General features: G+C 53.7%; 2 protein-coding genes across 2 annotated transcripts; one reads left to right on the top strand and one right to left on the bottom strand.

Annotated features, from left to right (window-relative positions):
* Nucleotides 1-500, bottom strand: LOC121475117 (histone H2B type 3-B). Its single transcript, XM_041728251.1, has one exon. The coding sequence runs from the start codon at nucleotides 485-487 to the stop codon at nucleotides 107-109; it is 381 nt and encodes a 126-aa protein (XP_041584185.1). The 5' UTR covers nucleotides 488-500; the 3' UTR covers nucleotides 1-106.
* A 296-nt stretch (nucleotides 501-796) lies between these two features.
* LOC121475115 (histone H2A type 3) lies at nucleotides 797-1,204 on the top strand. Its single transcript, XM_041728250.1, has one exon. It carries the CDS (start codon nucleotides 797-799, stop codon nucleotides 1,187-1,189), a length of 393 nt encoding a protein of 130 aa, XP_041584184.1. The 3' UTR covers nucleotides 1,190-1,204.
* The last annotated feature ends 10,598 nt before the right edge of the window (nucleotides 1,205-11,802 follow it).

Below are 11,802 nucleotides of genomic sequence, written 5' to 3'. Positions count from 1 at the left end.
ACCGAACGAGTTCACAGGACAACCCTTCACCGTGTTCGAAACCCTTTTTCCGATTGTGTGGGTGGCTCTGAAAAGAGCCTTTGTGTTCCGGGGTGGCCGGTGCGCCTCACTTGGAGCTGGTGTACTTGGTGACGGCCTTGGTGCCCTCGGACACCGCGTGCTTGGCCAGCTCGCCGGGCAGCAGCAGGCGCACGGCCGTCTGCACCTCGCGGGACGTGATGGTCGAGCGCTTGTTGTAATGCGCCAGGCGGGAGGCCTCGCTGGCGATGCGCTCGAAGATGTCGTTGACGAACGAGTTCATGATGCCCATGGCCTTGGACGAGATGCCGGTGTCGGGGTGCACCTGCTTCAGCACCTTGTACACGTAGATGGAGTAGCTCTCCTTGCGGCTGCGCTTGCGCTTCTTGCCGTCCTTCTTCTGCGCCTTGGTGACGGCCTTCTTGGAGCCTTTCTTGGGCGCGGGGGCCGACTTAGACGGATCAGGCATGGTCGCAAACCTCTCCGAACAAAACGAGCAGAGGTGTGCAGCCGGCATTTATACATCCTGTATGCAAATGAAGGATCCAAAGCTGCTCGTTCCTGATAGGCTTGGATGCTGCTCAACGTCATCCCCGGAACAGGCGCATGCAAATCAGGGGATGGCGGCCTGCGCTTCTGATTGGTGACCGGCGCTGTCCAATGGGACGAAGCCCGCTCCACTACCCCCGGACCATATATAAGCGCTCGGCGGGCCGGGCAGGGCGGTTTCTGTGGGCGTTCTCTCCCGGTTCCCTCTCTCTTCGTGCCCCTCGCGGAGATGTCTGGCCGAGGCAAGCAGGGTGGCAAGGCGCGCGCCAAGGCCAAGTCCCGCTCGTCGCGGGCGGGGCTGCAGTTCCCGGTGGGTCGCGTGCACCGCCTGCTCCGCAAGGGCAACTACTCGGAGCGGGTCGGGGCGGGCGCGCCGGTGTACCTGGCGGCCGTGCTGGAGTACCTGACGGCCGAGATCCTGGAGCTGGCGGGCAACGCGGCCCGCGACAACAAGAAGACGCGCATCATCCCGCGCCACCTGCAGCTGGCCATCCGCAACGACGAGGAGCTCAACAAGCTGCTGGGCCGCGTGACCATCGCGCAGGGCGGCGTCCTGCCCAACATCCAGGCCGTGCTGCTGCCCAAGAAGACCGAGAGCCACCACAAGGCCAAGAGCAAGTGAGGCCGCAGAGGCGGGCCGGCCACGGCTGTGCGCCCCGGGGGCCCCGTGACACCAAAGGCTCTTTTAAGAGCCACCCACAGTCTCCGCAAAAGAGCCGCACTGAGCACGCAGCCTGAGCCTGTCCAGGCGCCGCCGCCTGCTGCGAGGCGCACGGGGAAGCTGGGCAAGACCTGGGTGCGCTCGCGCACCTGGTGGGCGCCTGTGCGGGTTTGCGCGGGACACGTGGGCGGCCTTGGCCTTCCACCCAGCCTCCTCCCTCCCCCGCGCCCCGGGTAGTTTCCGGAAGGGTCAGCCATGGCTGGAGATCACTGCCTCTGGATGGATGCCTAGAGTGGTCCTCTGGCCCCTGTAGACTTCAATGCAGGCTGTCCGCTTCCCACGCGGGCTCACCTGTGTTGCAGATGGGCAGTTTATGCAGAGCATCTGCTTTTGGGGGGGCCCTACATAAACCTTAACCATTTACACTTTCAAACATAAGGATGCTTGACAGCCAGTGGACATTGCAAACTAGAAACATGAGGTCCATCCGAGTTTATGATCTAATCTGGGCGTGAATGTCTTGCAAAGGGTTTGTGTTCGAAAACCATTTGCAGCATTTTATGAAAAATCCTATTTTTAAAAAGCGTAGACTTTTAAATCTTAATGTAAGTAAAATGTTCAAAGCCATTCAGTTGTTCAATCTGGGTTGGTCACACGTAAATCCGAATCCCTTAACCCGATGGATGGCTAAAATCAGAGTAAGATAATTTTGTCCATTGAGTTTGGTCAGGAAAACTAGGTTTGTGAATTTAGTGCGTGGAAAGTCAACACTGAGGATCGGATTATGTAATACACGTGTGGCTATTTAGGAGGACGCCTGTTCATGAGCTCTACATTCTGCAATAAAGGGGGAGTGGGACAGTCCCCAGGGTCCTGGCAAAGTCTGGAGAATTAGCACCCACCTCATGGGGCAGGAGGGGTTAAGTGTTTGATTCGTGATAATTCCTTTAAAACAATGCCACAGAAAAGGCCTGATAACTGTTTGTTATTCCTGTTATCAATGTCATTGTTTTTGTTAATTTTATAGCAATAAAGAGAGGCCAGTAAGTGAATTCAGGAATATTATGTAATTTGTATTTGACTTACTAAAATTAGGTCTACTCAAACCAGGGCTCCCCAGACACCATCTGGGGCTAACCGCACATCTGCTGGGCCTAAAAAAATATCCTAGTGCTGTGAAAGTAGTTCACACCAGGGATGTGCACGCATGCTCTGTCGGCGTGGACCCGAGCACAGGACTCCCCACAGTGAGGTAGGTCCAGAGCGTACAACCCAGCAAGCCCCATCTCTGTGCAGCCACAAGGACTGTCCAGGAGACCATGGAGCCTCTGGAAATCAAGCTGGCCATTAGGTTCCCAGTGACAGTCTTCAACTCCGGCCCACATTTGTGTCTAAGCATCAGTATTGATGTAGGTCATTGAATGTCTTCACCCCCCACAGTGGTGTTTAAGAAACACTTTCCAGGGTGCAGGGGGCTTTGGGATGCTAGGGTATCTCCGCAGAGCTCCCAATTCCCTCATTCCTCAAGTGAGACTCTGAGAGGGGGACAGGGAGGTGGCTGACACTGCCCTCAGAGGCAGCTTCGTTTGTTGTCTCCACAGCTGAGCTGTTCCCCATACAGAGCACCAAACACCAAGGGACATTAGGTTTTCCATGATTAAGCACTGAAGGCAGGGACACAGGTTTTCAGCCGCCGTCGCCACAGGTGGCCAGCTGACAGTACGTGGTACGGCATGGGTACAGAACAGCTCCGCCACTGGGAAGGTTCCACTGGACAGCTCTGGCCTGCCATCTCATCATCTGTCAGAAGTTACCTGGTTCAGAAAGGTGAAGAAACATCAGAGCCAGCCCACCACTGTGGGACAAAGGCCAGCAGACCCTGGCTTCAGTGGGAAGGTGCCACCTGGCCCAGCAAGTCTACCCCCCGAGTGTACGCAGGGGCCAGTCACAGTCTGAGCAGCACGATGCCATGCATCCCAAAGGTGGGAGCAGCCCCGATGTCCCCGCAGGTGGACACACAAACGTGTGGTCTGTCCAAACAGAGTGCCCGTCAGCCATGTTTGAGCCTGAGAAATGCGTCGGTGAGACAACCTGACAAAGAGGCCATGTAGGGGTGACTCCCCTTATAAGAAACAGCTGGAATGGGCAGCTCCACAGAGGTGGAGGCAGCTCCCTCAGTTGTCAGGGGCTGGGCGAGGAGGGGGGCACACTGCTGTGGCAGGACACACTCCCTCCCCTATCCTGGGATTATTGCCACTGTTCTGCCCCTATCCCTGTGAGAGGTGAGCCAAACAGGTACAAAGCCCCACAGCAAGAATGCAGAACCACCCAGGCCCATTGCCTGGAAAGTGGTCCCAGCTTCCAGAACTCTCCGCCACTCTGACTGGCTCCTGCCCTGGGCCTGGGTCTGTACCCTGCCCCAGCCCAACATTTGCTCTCTCCTCCTTGCTCCGTTCAGTCTCATCTTTTTACCAACATGTTTAAGAATTTCCCAAGTGGGGCACCTGGTGGGCTCAGTCAATAAAGTCATACCTTTATGATACCATAAAGCTCAGGTCATGATCCCCGGGGTCCTGGGACTGAGTCCGCATCAGGCTCCCCCTGGGGAATCTGCTTCTCCATCTGCCTGTGTCTTTGCCTCTCTCTTTCTGTGTCTCTCATGAATAAATAAATAAAATAAAAATAAAAATAAAAAATAAATCTCCCAAGTGGGCAAGCATAAAGGACTCCCTGAACCCCTGTGTTCGCTTAGACCCTGAATTAGGCCGTTAGGGAACACGCCTTGAGGAGGACCCGGCCAGCCAGCTTGAGGGCTGTCAGGTGTGGGCTGCGCTGAGGCGCTCTGTCGCCTGGAGTTCCTAGGCCTGGTCATCACAATTGACCTCGTGCTCCCAGCAGGGTCTGTTTCCCTGCATTTCTGACCAAGCCTCACCAAGGCTCTGCTTTTCTCCCATGCCCGCCCAGCAAAAGCTTTAAAATCCCACTCCCCCCAACCCCCGCCCTGTGCCCACTTCCCTCCCCACAGGTGGCTTGGCTGCAGTGCTCTCTGGGGACTCAGCATCCTGGCACTGTGATCACCCCTCCTTGTCAACACTGCCCCCAGGCCTCCAGGACACCCTCTCTTACCCACTGCCCTGTCCTCAGCTTGCCCCAGAGGGGGCAGCCCTTCTGGGGTTCTGTCTTGACTGTTTCCTCCTGAGGGATGATGGATCAGCCCAAAATGTTCCAAGTGCTGGGTCTCAGGGTCAGTGGTTGGAGCCAGCCTCCCCAGGAAAGCTGGTGGCTGCCGACCATGCTGGAAGCTGGCTCGTGGGTATTGGGGATCAGCTGGGGGGGGGTTCACTGAGGGGGATGACCTAGGGGGGCAGCTGGAAGGTGGGGGGTGGTGGATTAACCTGGTGGGTCAGTGTGGAGTCAGCCGGGAAGGCACTGGTCTGGGGGCCTCCTTCCCGCGGCTGGGCACCTTGTTTCTTCTGACATATAGTGTCTCTCCAAGGACAATTCAGGCTTCCTTACACCTTCCGGGGGAAAAAAAGTCCCCAGGACCGCTGAGGGTCAGCCTGCACACCAGGATTCATGCCCCATGCTGGGGCTCATAGGTCCCCTGATGGGGAAACCTCCACATGGGGCAGCCGTGAGAGCCACGCTGTGGTGCACACAGGTCCTGTGCTGCAACAAGAGGCTTCCTCTGTCCTCCTGCTCTCCTTCCAGCCGGCCCATCAGTGGGGCCTGATGTGGTCCATGGCAGCCATGTCTCCACTCCACCTGAGAGCTCTCCTTTCTCCCAGTGCCAGGCTGCCCCTTGCATCCCAGGCACACCCCCACAGCAGCACCTCCTGGTCCTCCCCTAGCCAGGGACGCCCACCAGGAGACCATCAGCAAATCGGGAGTGTCGGGGTGCAGATCCTCTCCGGGTCACTGGAGACATCCTAGTTCTGGCTCCCACCTGCAATGTGCTCCCCACCCCAAATACACATGGCCCTGTCCTAATGCCTAGAACTTGTGAGTGTGATTGTATGTGGGCTAACTAAAGGATCTTGAGATGAGGAGGTCATTCTGGGGTGGAGACTGGACTCAAACATGCATGGGAGGCCCCACCGTCAGCAGGAAGGCTTGAGGCAGCTGGGGGGACTGGACACAGGTGTGCATGGGATCTCCTCCACAGAGAGCCCTGTCCTATTTGGCAGCTCACCCCATCTCTTCCACCTTGCTCCTGCCCTGAGTCTTAAATGGATTTAATAAACCACCCGGTTTGGGCTTGATGGGCCTATGAGCCCCTCCCGGCCAAGGCCTATCATGACCTTGGAGGGCGCATCAGCCTCCAGCATGCCCTCCATCGGGCAGTTGGAGGCCCCCTTATGCAGGCAAGCCTGACAGGCTGCTCCCCATGGCACCGCTCTGCTCCCCACCCCTCATGGTGAGGGATGCTATGCGGGACTCTCAATTCCACCCCCTACCCCCCACACACACACACACACGGCAAGACAAGCCCAATCCACCCTGATGCCCAAGGACAGCTGTGCATTCACAGAGGTGCTGCCGGGCAAGCGACCGTACCAGTGTGCAGGACTCGAGGTGTGCGTCCACGTGATTGACACTTGGCTGACACTGTGACCTGCCGTCTTCACAGGCCCGTGCATGCCTGGCTGGAGCAGCTCTAGCTGTCAGGTCCCTGCCCGGAAACCGCCCAGGGGCTGCGAACGGCCAACTCCAGGTGTGCTTGGGAAGGAGTCACCAAGGCAAGGAAATCGGGGACCCAGAATGCAAGCCACTGCCCCGCAAGCTCCTAGGGCGACCGAGGGGCTCCCGTGGCACCCCGCCTCCCCACTACTGCCCTGGCTAAGAATCTGGGGCACCTGCCGTGTTCTGCGCCCTGGCAGCCCACCCGGGCCTTGGCTCTGGCCTGCAGCGGTGTGGCGTGCGATGACCCCGGAGCTGCGGGCTCTCCCCTCGCCCCTGCCCTCCACTCGGGGCGCCTCCCATCACCGGCCACGTTGTTTCCGTCCTCCCTGCATACCGGGGTACGTGCGGGTCCCGGTGGGTGTGCTTAAGAACCAAATAGCCAAATATGTCAAACAAAATATGTAAAAATGTAACACAACCTTATTTCCTCTTTGTAGAAACTGAACATTCTACTTACCCCTGGGCCTGGACTTGCCGTTGACGGCTGATGGGGGGCAGATGGAGGTGCTCTTAGGAGACTGAGCCCCAAGCCTGTGGGGTGTGACGCCATCTCCATGTAGATGGGGTCACAACTGACTTAAACCAGTGGGACACGCAATGTCCTCTGAGGCCTGGAGAAATGTTTAGTAACCTTGCCAAACACATTGGATTTAGGATGGGTTTTTTTGTTGTTTTTTACTCAAAACATGATTTTGGTGGGACGCCTGGGTGGTTCAGTGGCTAAGCATCTGCCTTAGGCTCAGGGTGATCCCAGGATTCTGGGATCAAGTCCCACATCGGGCTCCCTGTGGGGAGCTGCTTCTCCCTCTGCCTCTCTCTGTGTGTCTCTTGTAAATAAGTACAATCTTTAAAAAAAACAAAAAACAAACAAAAAAAAACCACATGAATTTGGCTATTTTGGTTTTGGTTTTTGCATTCAGGGTGTGAATGCAACCACACTCCACAGGGCTTGTTTTGCTCTTGGTGGAAATTAGTATTGGCCATCATTGAAGAGCTGGGTGAGCTGGGCACAGGCCTGGCAGTGGCCATGGGGGACAGGGCAGGGAGTAAGTGTTGTCTGCTCTTCTTGTCCACTGTTCTCTCCTCAGGGTGACACAGGTGTGTGTCCCTCCTATGCACACAGACCGATCTATAGAGTCCTCTGATCATGGCTGGTCCTCTGCGGTTTCCACAACCAACAATGGGTAAGGACACATGTTCTTTGGAGCCACCACCAATGGTAATATTCCTTTCTTCTGTGGCCATTCTCTGTGGCAGAGCCAGCTGGGCCACCTGGACAGCTTTCCCATCAGGGTCACTCCATTTACCAATACAAGTTTAAGAAAGGTCACCAATGTGCTGTTTGCTTCGTTTCGGCTCCCTAAGAGGAGGTGGGTTTGCCCTGCACTAAATCTCTGTGTGCTGCTTGAAGTTCAGCAAATGTCCCCTTGTGGAGAGCCCCAGGCCTCACCCCCAGCCACCTGCTGCGCTGACCTTGGGTGTGGCAGTGTGTGGCTGGCTCTTAACACTGCCACTCAGCAACATAATCTCTTCCTCATCCCAGAGCCTGTGACTATTAATCTGTGTGGGGGAAGAGAGGAAATCCAGCATCCTGAGAGGAGGAGCTTCTCCTGGATTATCCTAGGCCCAAATCACTCATCTGTTGTAGAAGGAAGGCAGAGGGGGTGTGGACGCACAATGAGAAGGAGGTGAACATGCAGGTAGAGACTGGGGTGATGTGGCCACAAGCCAGGAGACACCTGAGGCCCCGGAGCTGGAAAAGGCAGGAAGAGATTTGCCCCAAAGCCTTCGGAGGAGGGAGCATGGTCCTGTGACACCTGACCTTGGACTTGTGGCCTCCGGCTCAGGAACTGAGTGGGGGATGGGAAGATCGTTACCCCCTGTCATAAGCCTCCGCCAGTTTGTGTGTCCCACTGGCTGATGGCAGGTGAGTGGAAGGGATGGGACCTCATTTCTGGAGCAAGAGCTTCAGGTGCAGTGAGCTACTGCCAGTCGTTCGTTCCCTCCTGCCCTTCCTGGGACACCTGCACATCCAGGGAGTTGCTGCTCCCTGAGCCCAGTAAGAGAAGACGCGCGTCGGAGGGCAGCCTGGAGCCAGCAGCCACGGAGCCCGAGGTTTGGAGCTGTTTCTAGGCAGCATTATCACAGAAGAAACGATGGATGGCAAAAGGGGTCCATACATCCCATGGCAGGAAGCCTGCTCATCTTCTCGTGTAACAAGCCCTTCGTCCGTTTTAATATGGAGCGTGAGTAGCATAAGTAGGTGCTATTCGCTGCCCAGGCCAAAGTATTACCAAAATAGTAATAATCATAGTAATAATAATAAGCTCAGAAAAGACCTTGGCCTATTTACAACCAGGCGTGAAAGATGAGAGACAATGGTAGGTAATTCCAAGTTTTATCAGCTGGGCTTCTCCAGAGAAACAGAGGCAATAGAATATACAGAGGTAGAGGCATTTTAAGGAATTGGCTCCCCTGACTGGCGCTGGTGAATCTGACATCCTCTGGCAGGCTGGGGACCCAGGAAAGAGTTGACAGTGTGGGTCTGTCTAAGGAAGTCTGAGGTCACTAGGGTGGACCTGATCCCATAGGATCCATGTCCTTGCAGCAAGAGGTGTAGGATGGGGACATGCAGAGGGACGGCCAGGTGAGGACACAGGGAGCAGATGGCCATCTACACGCCCAGGGAGGGAGGCCTCAGGAGGAACCAGCCCTGCCCACGCCTGGAGTGCAGACTCCCAGCCTCCGGGACCCGGAGACAATAAATGCCTGTGGTCCAAGCTGCCCTGGGTACAGGATTTGTTACATCAACTCTAACAAATCAGTACACCAGGAGTCTGGCTAAATGCTTTGCTCATGTTAATGGCTTTATAAGATTGCTTTGCTACTGCCTTCTGAAAATAGTCATGCTGTCAACCCAAAAGGAACAACCCTTTTTAAAAAATGTTAAAGAGAAAGGAAAAGAGTTTTATTGCAGCCCAAGTCAGGGTGGCCACCCGGTACTCAGTTGTCCGCTCCAAGAAAGGGACACTGGCTGCAGGGTTAGGTCTGTTTTCTTACGTAGAGTACAAGGCACCATGATGAAGGACATCCAGAAAGTAACGGACTTTGTCCTGTGCTTTTACTCTGTTTAAGACTGTATGCCTTTAACATGAGAACCAGGGAGGATTTTGTTTTCCTAATTTTTATGTTTGGAATGCTCCTTTTTTGGTTTTTGGTTTTTGTTTTTATATGAAGCAGACATACAGAAATAGAGCCCATGCTTTGAGGTTTCACCAAATCATATTTACCTCTGTAAATGTTAAAGTATAGCTTCCCCAGGAGCCCAGGAGCAGGGCCCACACATGTTAGAAGCTGAATTTTTTCCTTTATCAATGTGAATAAGCTCTGTGTAATGTACTGTTGAGAAGGTTTGTTACTGATAAACAGTGGAAGGTAGGATCCGACATCTGTTGAGGAGTGTGATTAATCATTTCCTTGAATTATTAAACAAAATCCTTTCAATGTACTGGGAAGACCTAGGAGCTCGGTCAAGTATTTATGCATGAAATGATACAATATTTTGGATGTTATTTTTCAAAATAATATGAGCAAGAGAAGGGTAGAGATATAAATGAGTCAAAATTGCTCTTTGGCTGCTAATTGCTGAAATCCAGTCCATTTTACTATTTTGTTTACCTTTGTGTTTGAAACTTCCCAGGTTTTAAAGGGAAAAAAAAAAACAGTTATGTAACACATCAGAGTTGATCCTTGAAAAACACAGGTTTGAACTGTGCAGGTACATTTATACACCGATTATTTTTATAAACACAGTACAGTACAACAGCAAGTGTATTTTCTCTTACATTTTTCTTAATAACAGTTTCTTTTCTCTAGCTTACTTTATTGTAAGAATCCTGTATATAATACATATAATGTACCAAATACCTGTTAATCAATTGTTGATGTTTTCGGTAAGGCTTCCTGTTAATGGTAGGCTCTTAGTGAGTAAGTCTTGGGGGAATCAAGTCATACACGGATTGTGAACGGCTCAGGGGATCAACACCCTAACCCTGCATTGTCCTGGGGTCAACTGTGTTTTTGTTTGTTTTGAGTGTGAACCACAAAGACTTGAGGCCACCTAATTTAGCAAGACCCTCATCATTGTAGGGTCATCACCAGAGCCACAGCCATAGACGTGTGTGGCATACATCCCATGAGTCCTCTCATTTCTTTCCACAGGGAGCAGACGAATTCTGCTGTGAACACATTCTGCATCTGTGTGCAGCCATAATGTGGTCTCACGCCAGCATCCCATGCATCCCCCATGACTGTTGTGTTCGTTCATTCTGGCAGGCAAGTATTCCCACCCCGGAAAACTCAGACATGACATGCCTTTCTTTCAGTGTTGGGGCTCCCCAACACACCCCTGCTTCATTGGGCCATTTCCTAAAGCAAACATACCTTCCAGCTCTATCACGCCCGCAGTGGTCAAGCCATCTGGGAATGTTCACGCGCTGGTATGAGTCCTGCTAACTCGTGTGAGCCCACCTAGGGAGGAATGAGCTCTGTTTCTACTGTGGAACCTCACTGATTTGAGAAATGGATGATGGCACAAGTCATAAGGGGAAATTTGACAGGGTCTCTGGGGGGAAGACTGCAGCCCCCACCCCCAAGGGACTTGGCAGGAGTCTTAAGGCCACAGATCTGGAGATAAGGAGATCATCCTAGATTCCCCCATCTAATCACAGGAGGCTTAACAGCAGAAAGCTTGATTCAGCTGGAGTGACAGACCCAGCACAGAGATCAGGCACACCTGAAGCAGGAGGGGTCAGCTCACCACCACTTGGGGGGACCACCAGGGTCTGCTGGGCTCACACCCCGTCAGCTGCAAAGGGACCTCCTCCCAGCCAGCAACTCAGTGAGCCCGTGCTCAGTCATCCAGAGCCCTCAGACAGGAGAGCAACCTTCAAGTCACCTTGACATGAGCCCAGTTGAGCCTGGACTTCCCACCTGCATAGCGGCAGAATACATGGGCTTTGCTTTAAGCTGCTCTCTGGGAGGACAGATGCTATGGGAGCAGTATGCAGTCTGGGTGGCAAGGAGCTGGAGGCTTGGGGTTCCTACAGGGGGTCCCCGAGCTCACTGTGGAAAGAAGCAAAGCCCCCCGGGATGCCCACCGCCAAGCTTCTCCCGCGCAGAGACACACTCGCTGAGCTCACAGAGCAGGTCCTGCGGTGGGCCGGCCCCCGTGGTTCTATTTAAATGGCCTGTATGCAAACGAGGGCTTGGGGAAACCCAGCATGTGATTGGGTTACAGAGCATATGTAAATAGCCAGAGGCAGCTCTGCTCTCTGATTGGATAAGATTGCTGGGGAAGTCAGCCAATCAGAGCAGAGGTGGCCCTAGACACCCTCCAAGAAGCGCTGCTCCGGGCCCTCCCCGGAGAGCCGGGCGCTTGACTGGGGGAAATGGAGGCTGTAGCTGGGATTCCTGATGGTTTTTATCGTTTTGTTTTTAAAAAAATTTTTTTGATTTAAGTTCAATTTGCCAATATATAGTATAACGCCCAGTGCTCATCCCATCACACGCCCGCCTAAGTGCCCGTCACCTGATGCTGATGAATTCACGGGGCCTCATGGTGATGAAGCCCCAGGAGGACTGCAGGGGTGAAATCCATCACCTTCCGACTGACAAAGAAATCCAGTATCATCTTTATTCCGGAATATCAGAGAATGGAGAGGAAGAGGGTTTGGGCGTGTTTTCGTGGTTTTTCGGGTTTTTTAGGGAAACGATATACACTTCAACATATATGAGAATATTAAATACCTGGGCATCCCAGAGCAGTGTTTGCAGAGTGTGGTCTTGGGCCAACATCAGGTCACCTGGGAATTCGTTAGGAATGCAAACTC

Source organism: Vulpes lagopus, chromosome 13 (genome assembly GCF_018345385.1).
Source record: "Vulpes lagopus strain Blue_001 chromosome 13, ASM1834538v1, whole genome shotgun sequence".
In the NCBI taxonomy this organism is placed as follows: Eukaryota; Metazoa; Chordata; class Mammalia; order Carnivora; family Canidae; genus Vulpes; species Vulpes lagopus.
This window is presented reverse-complemented; position numbering and strand designations above follow the sequence as displayed.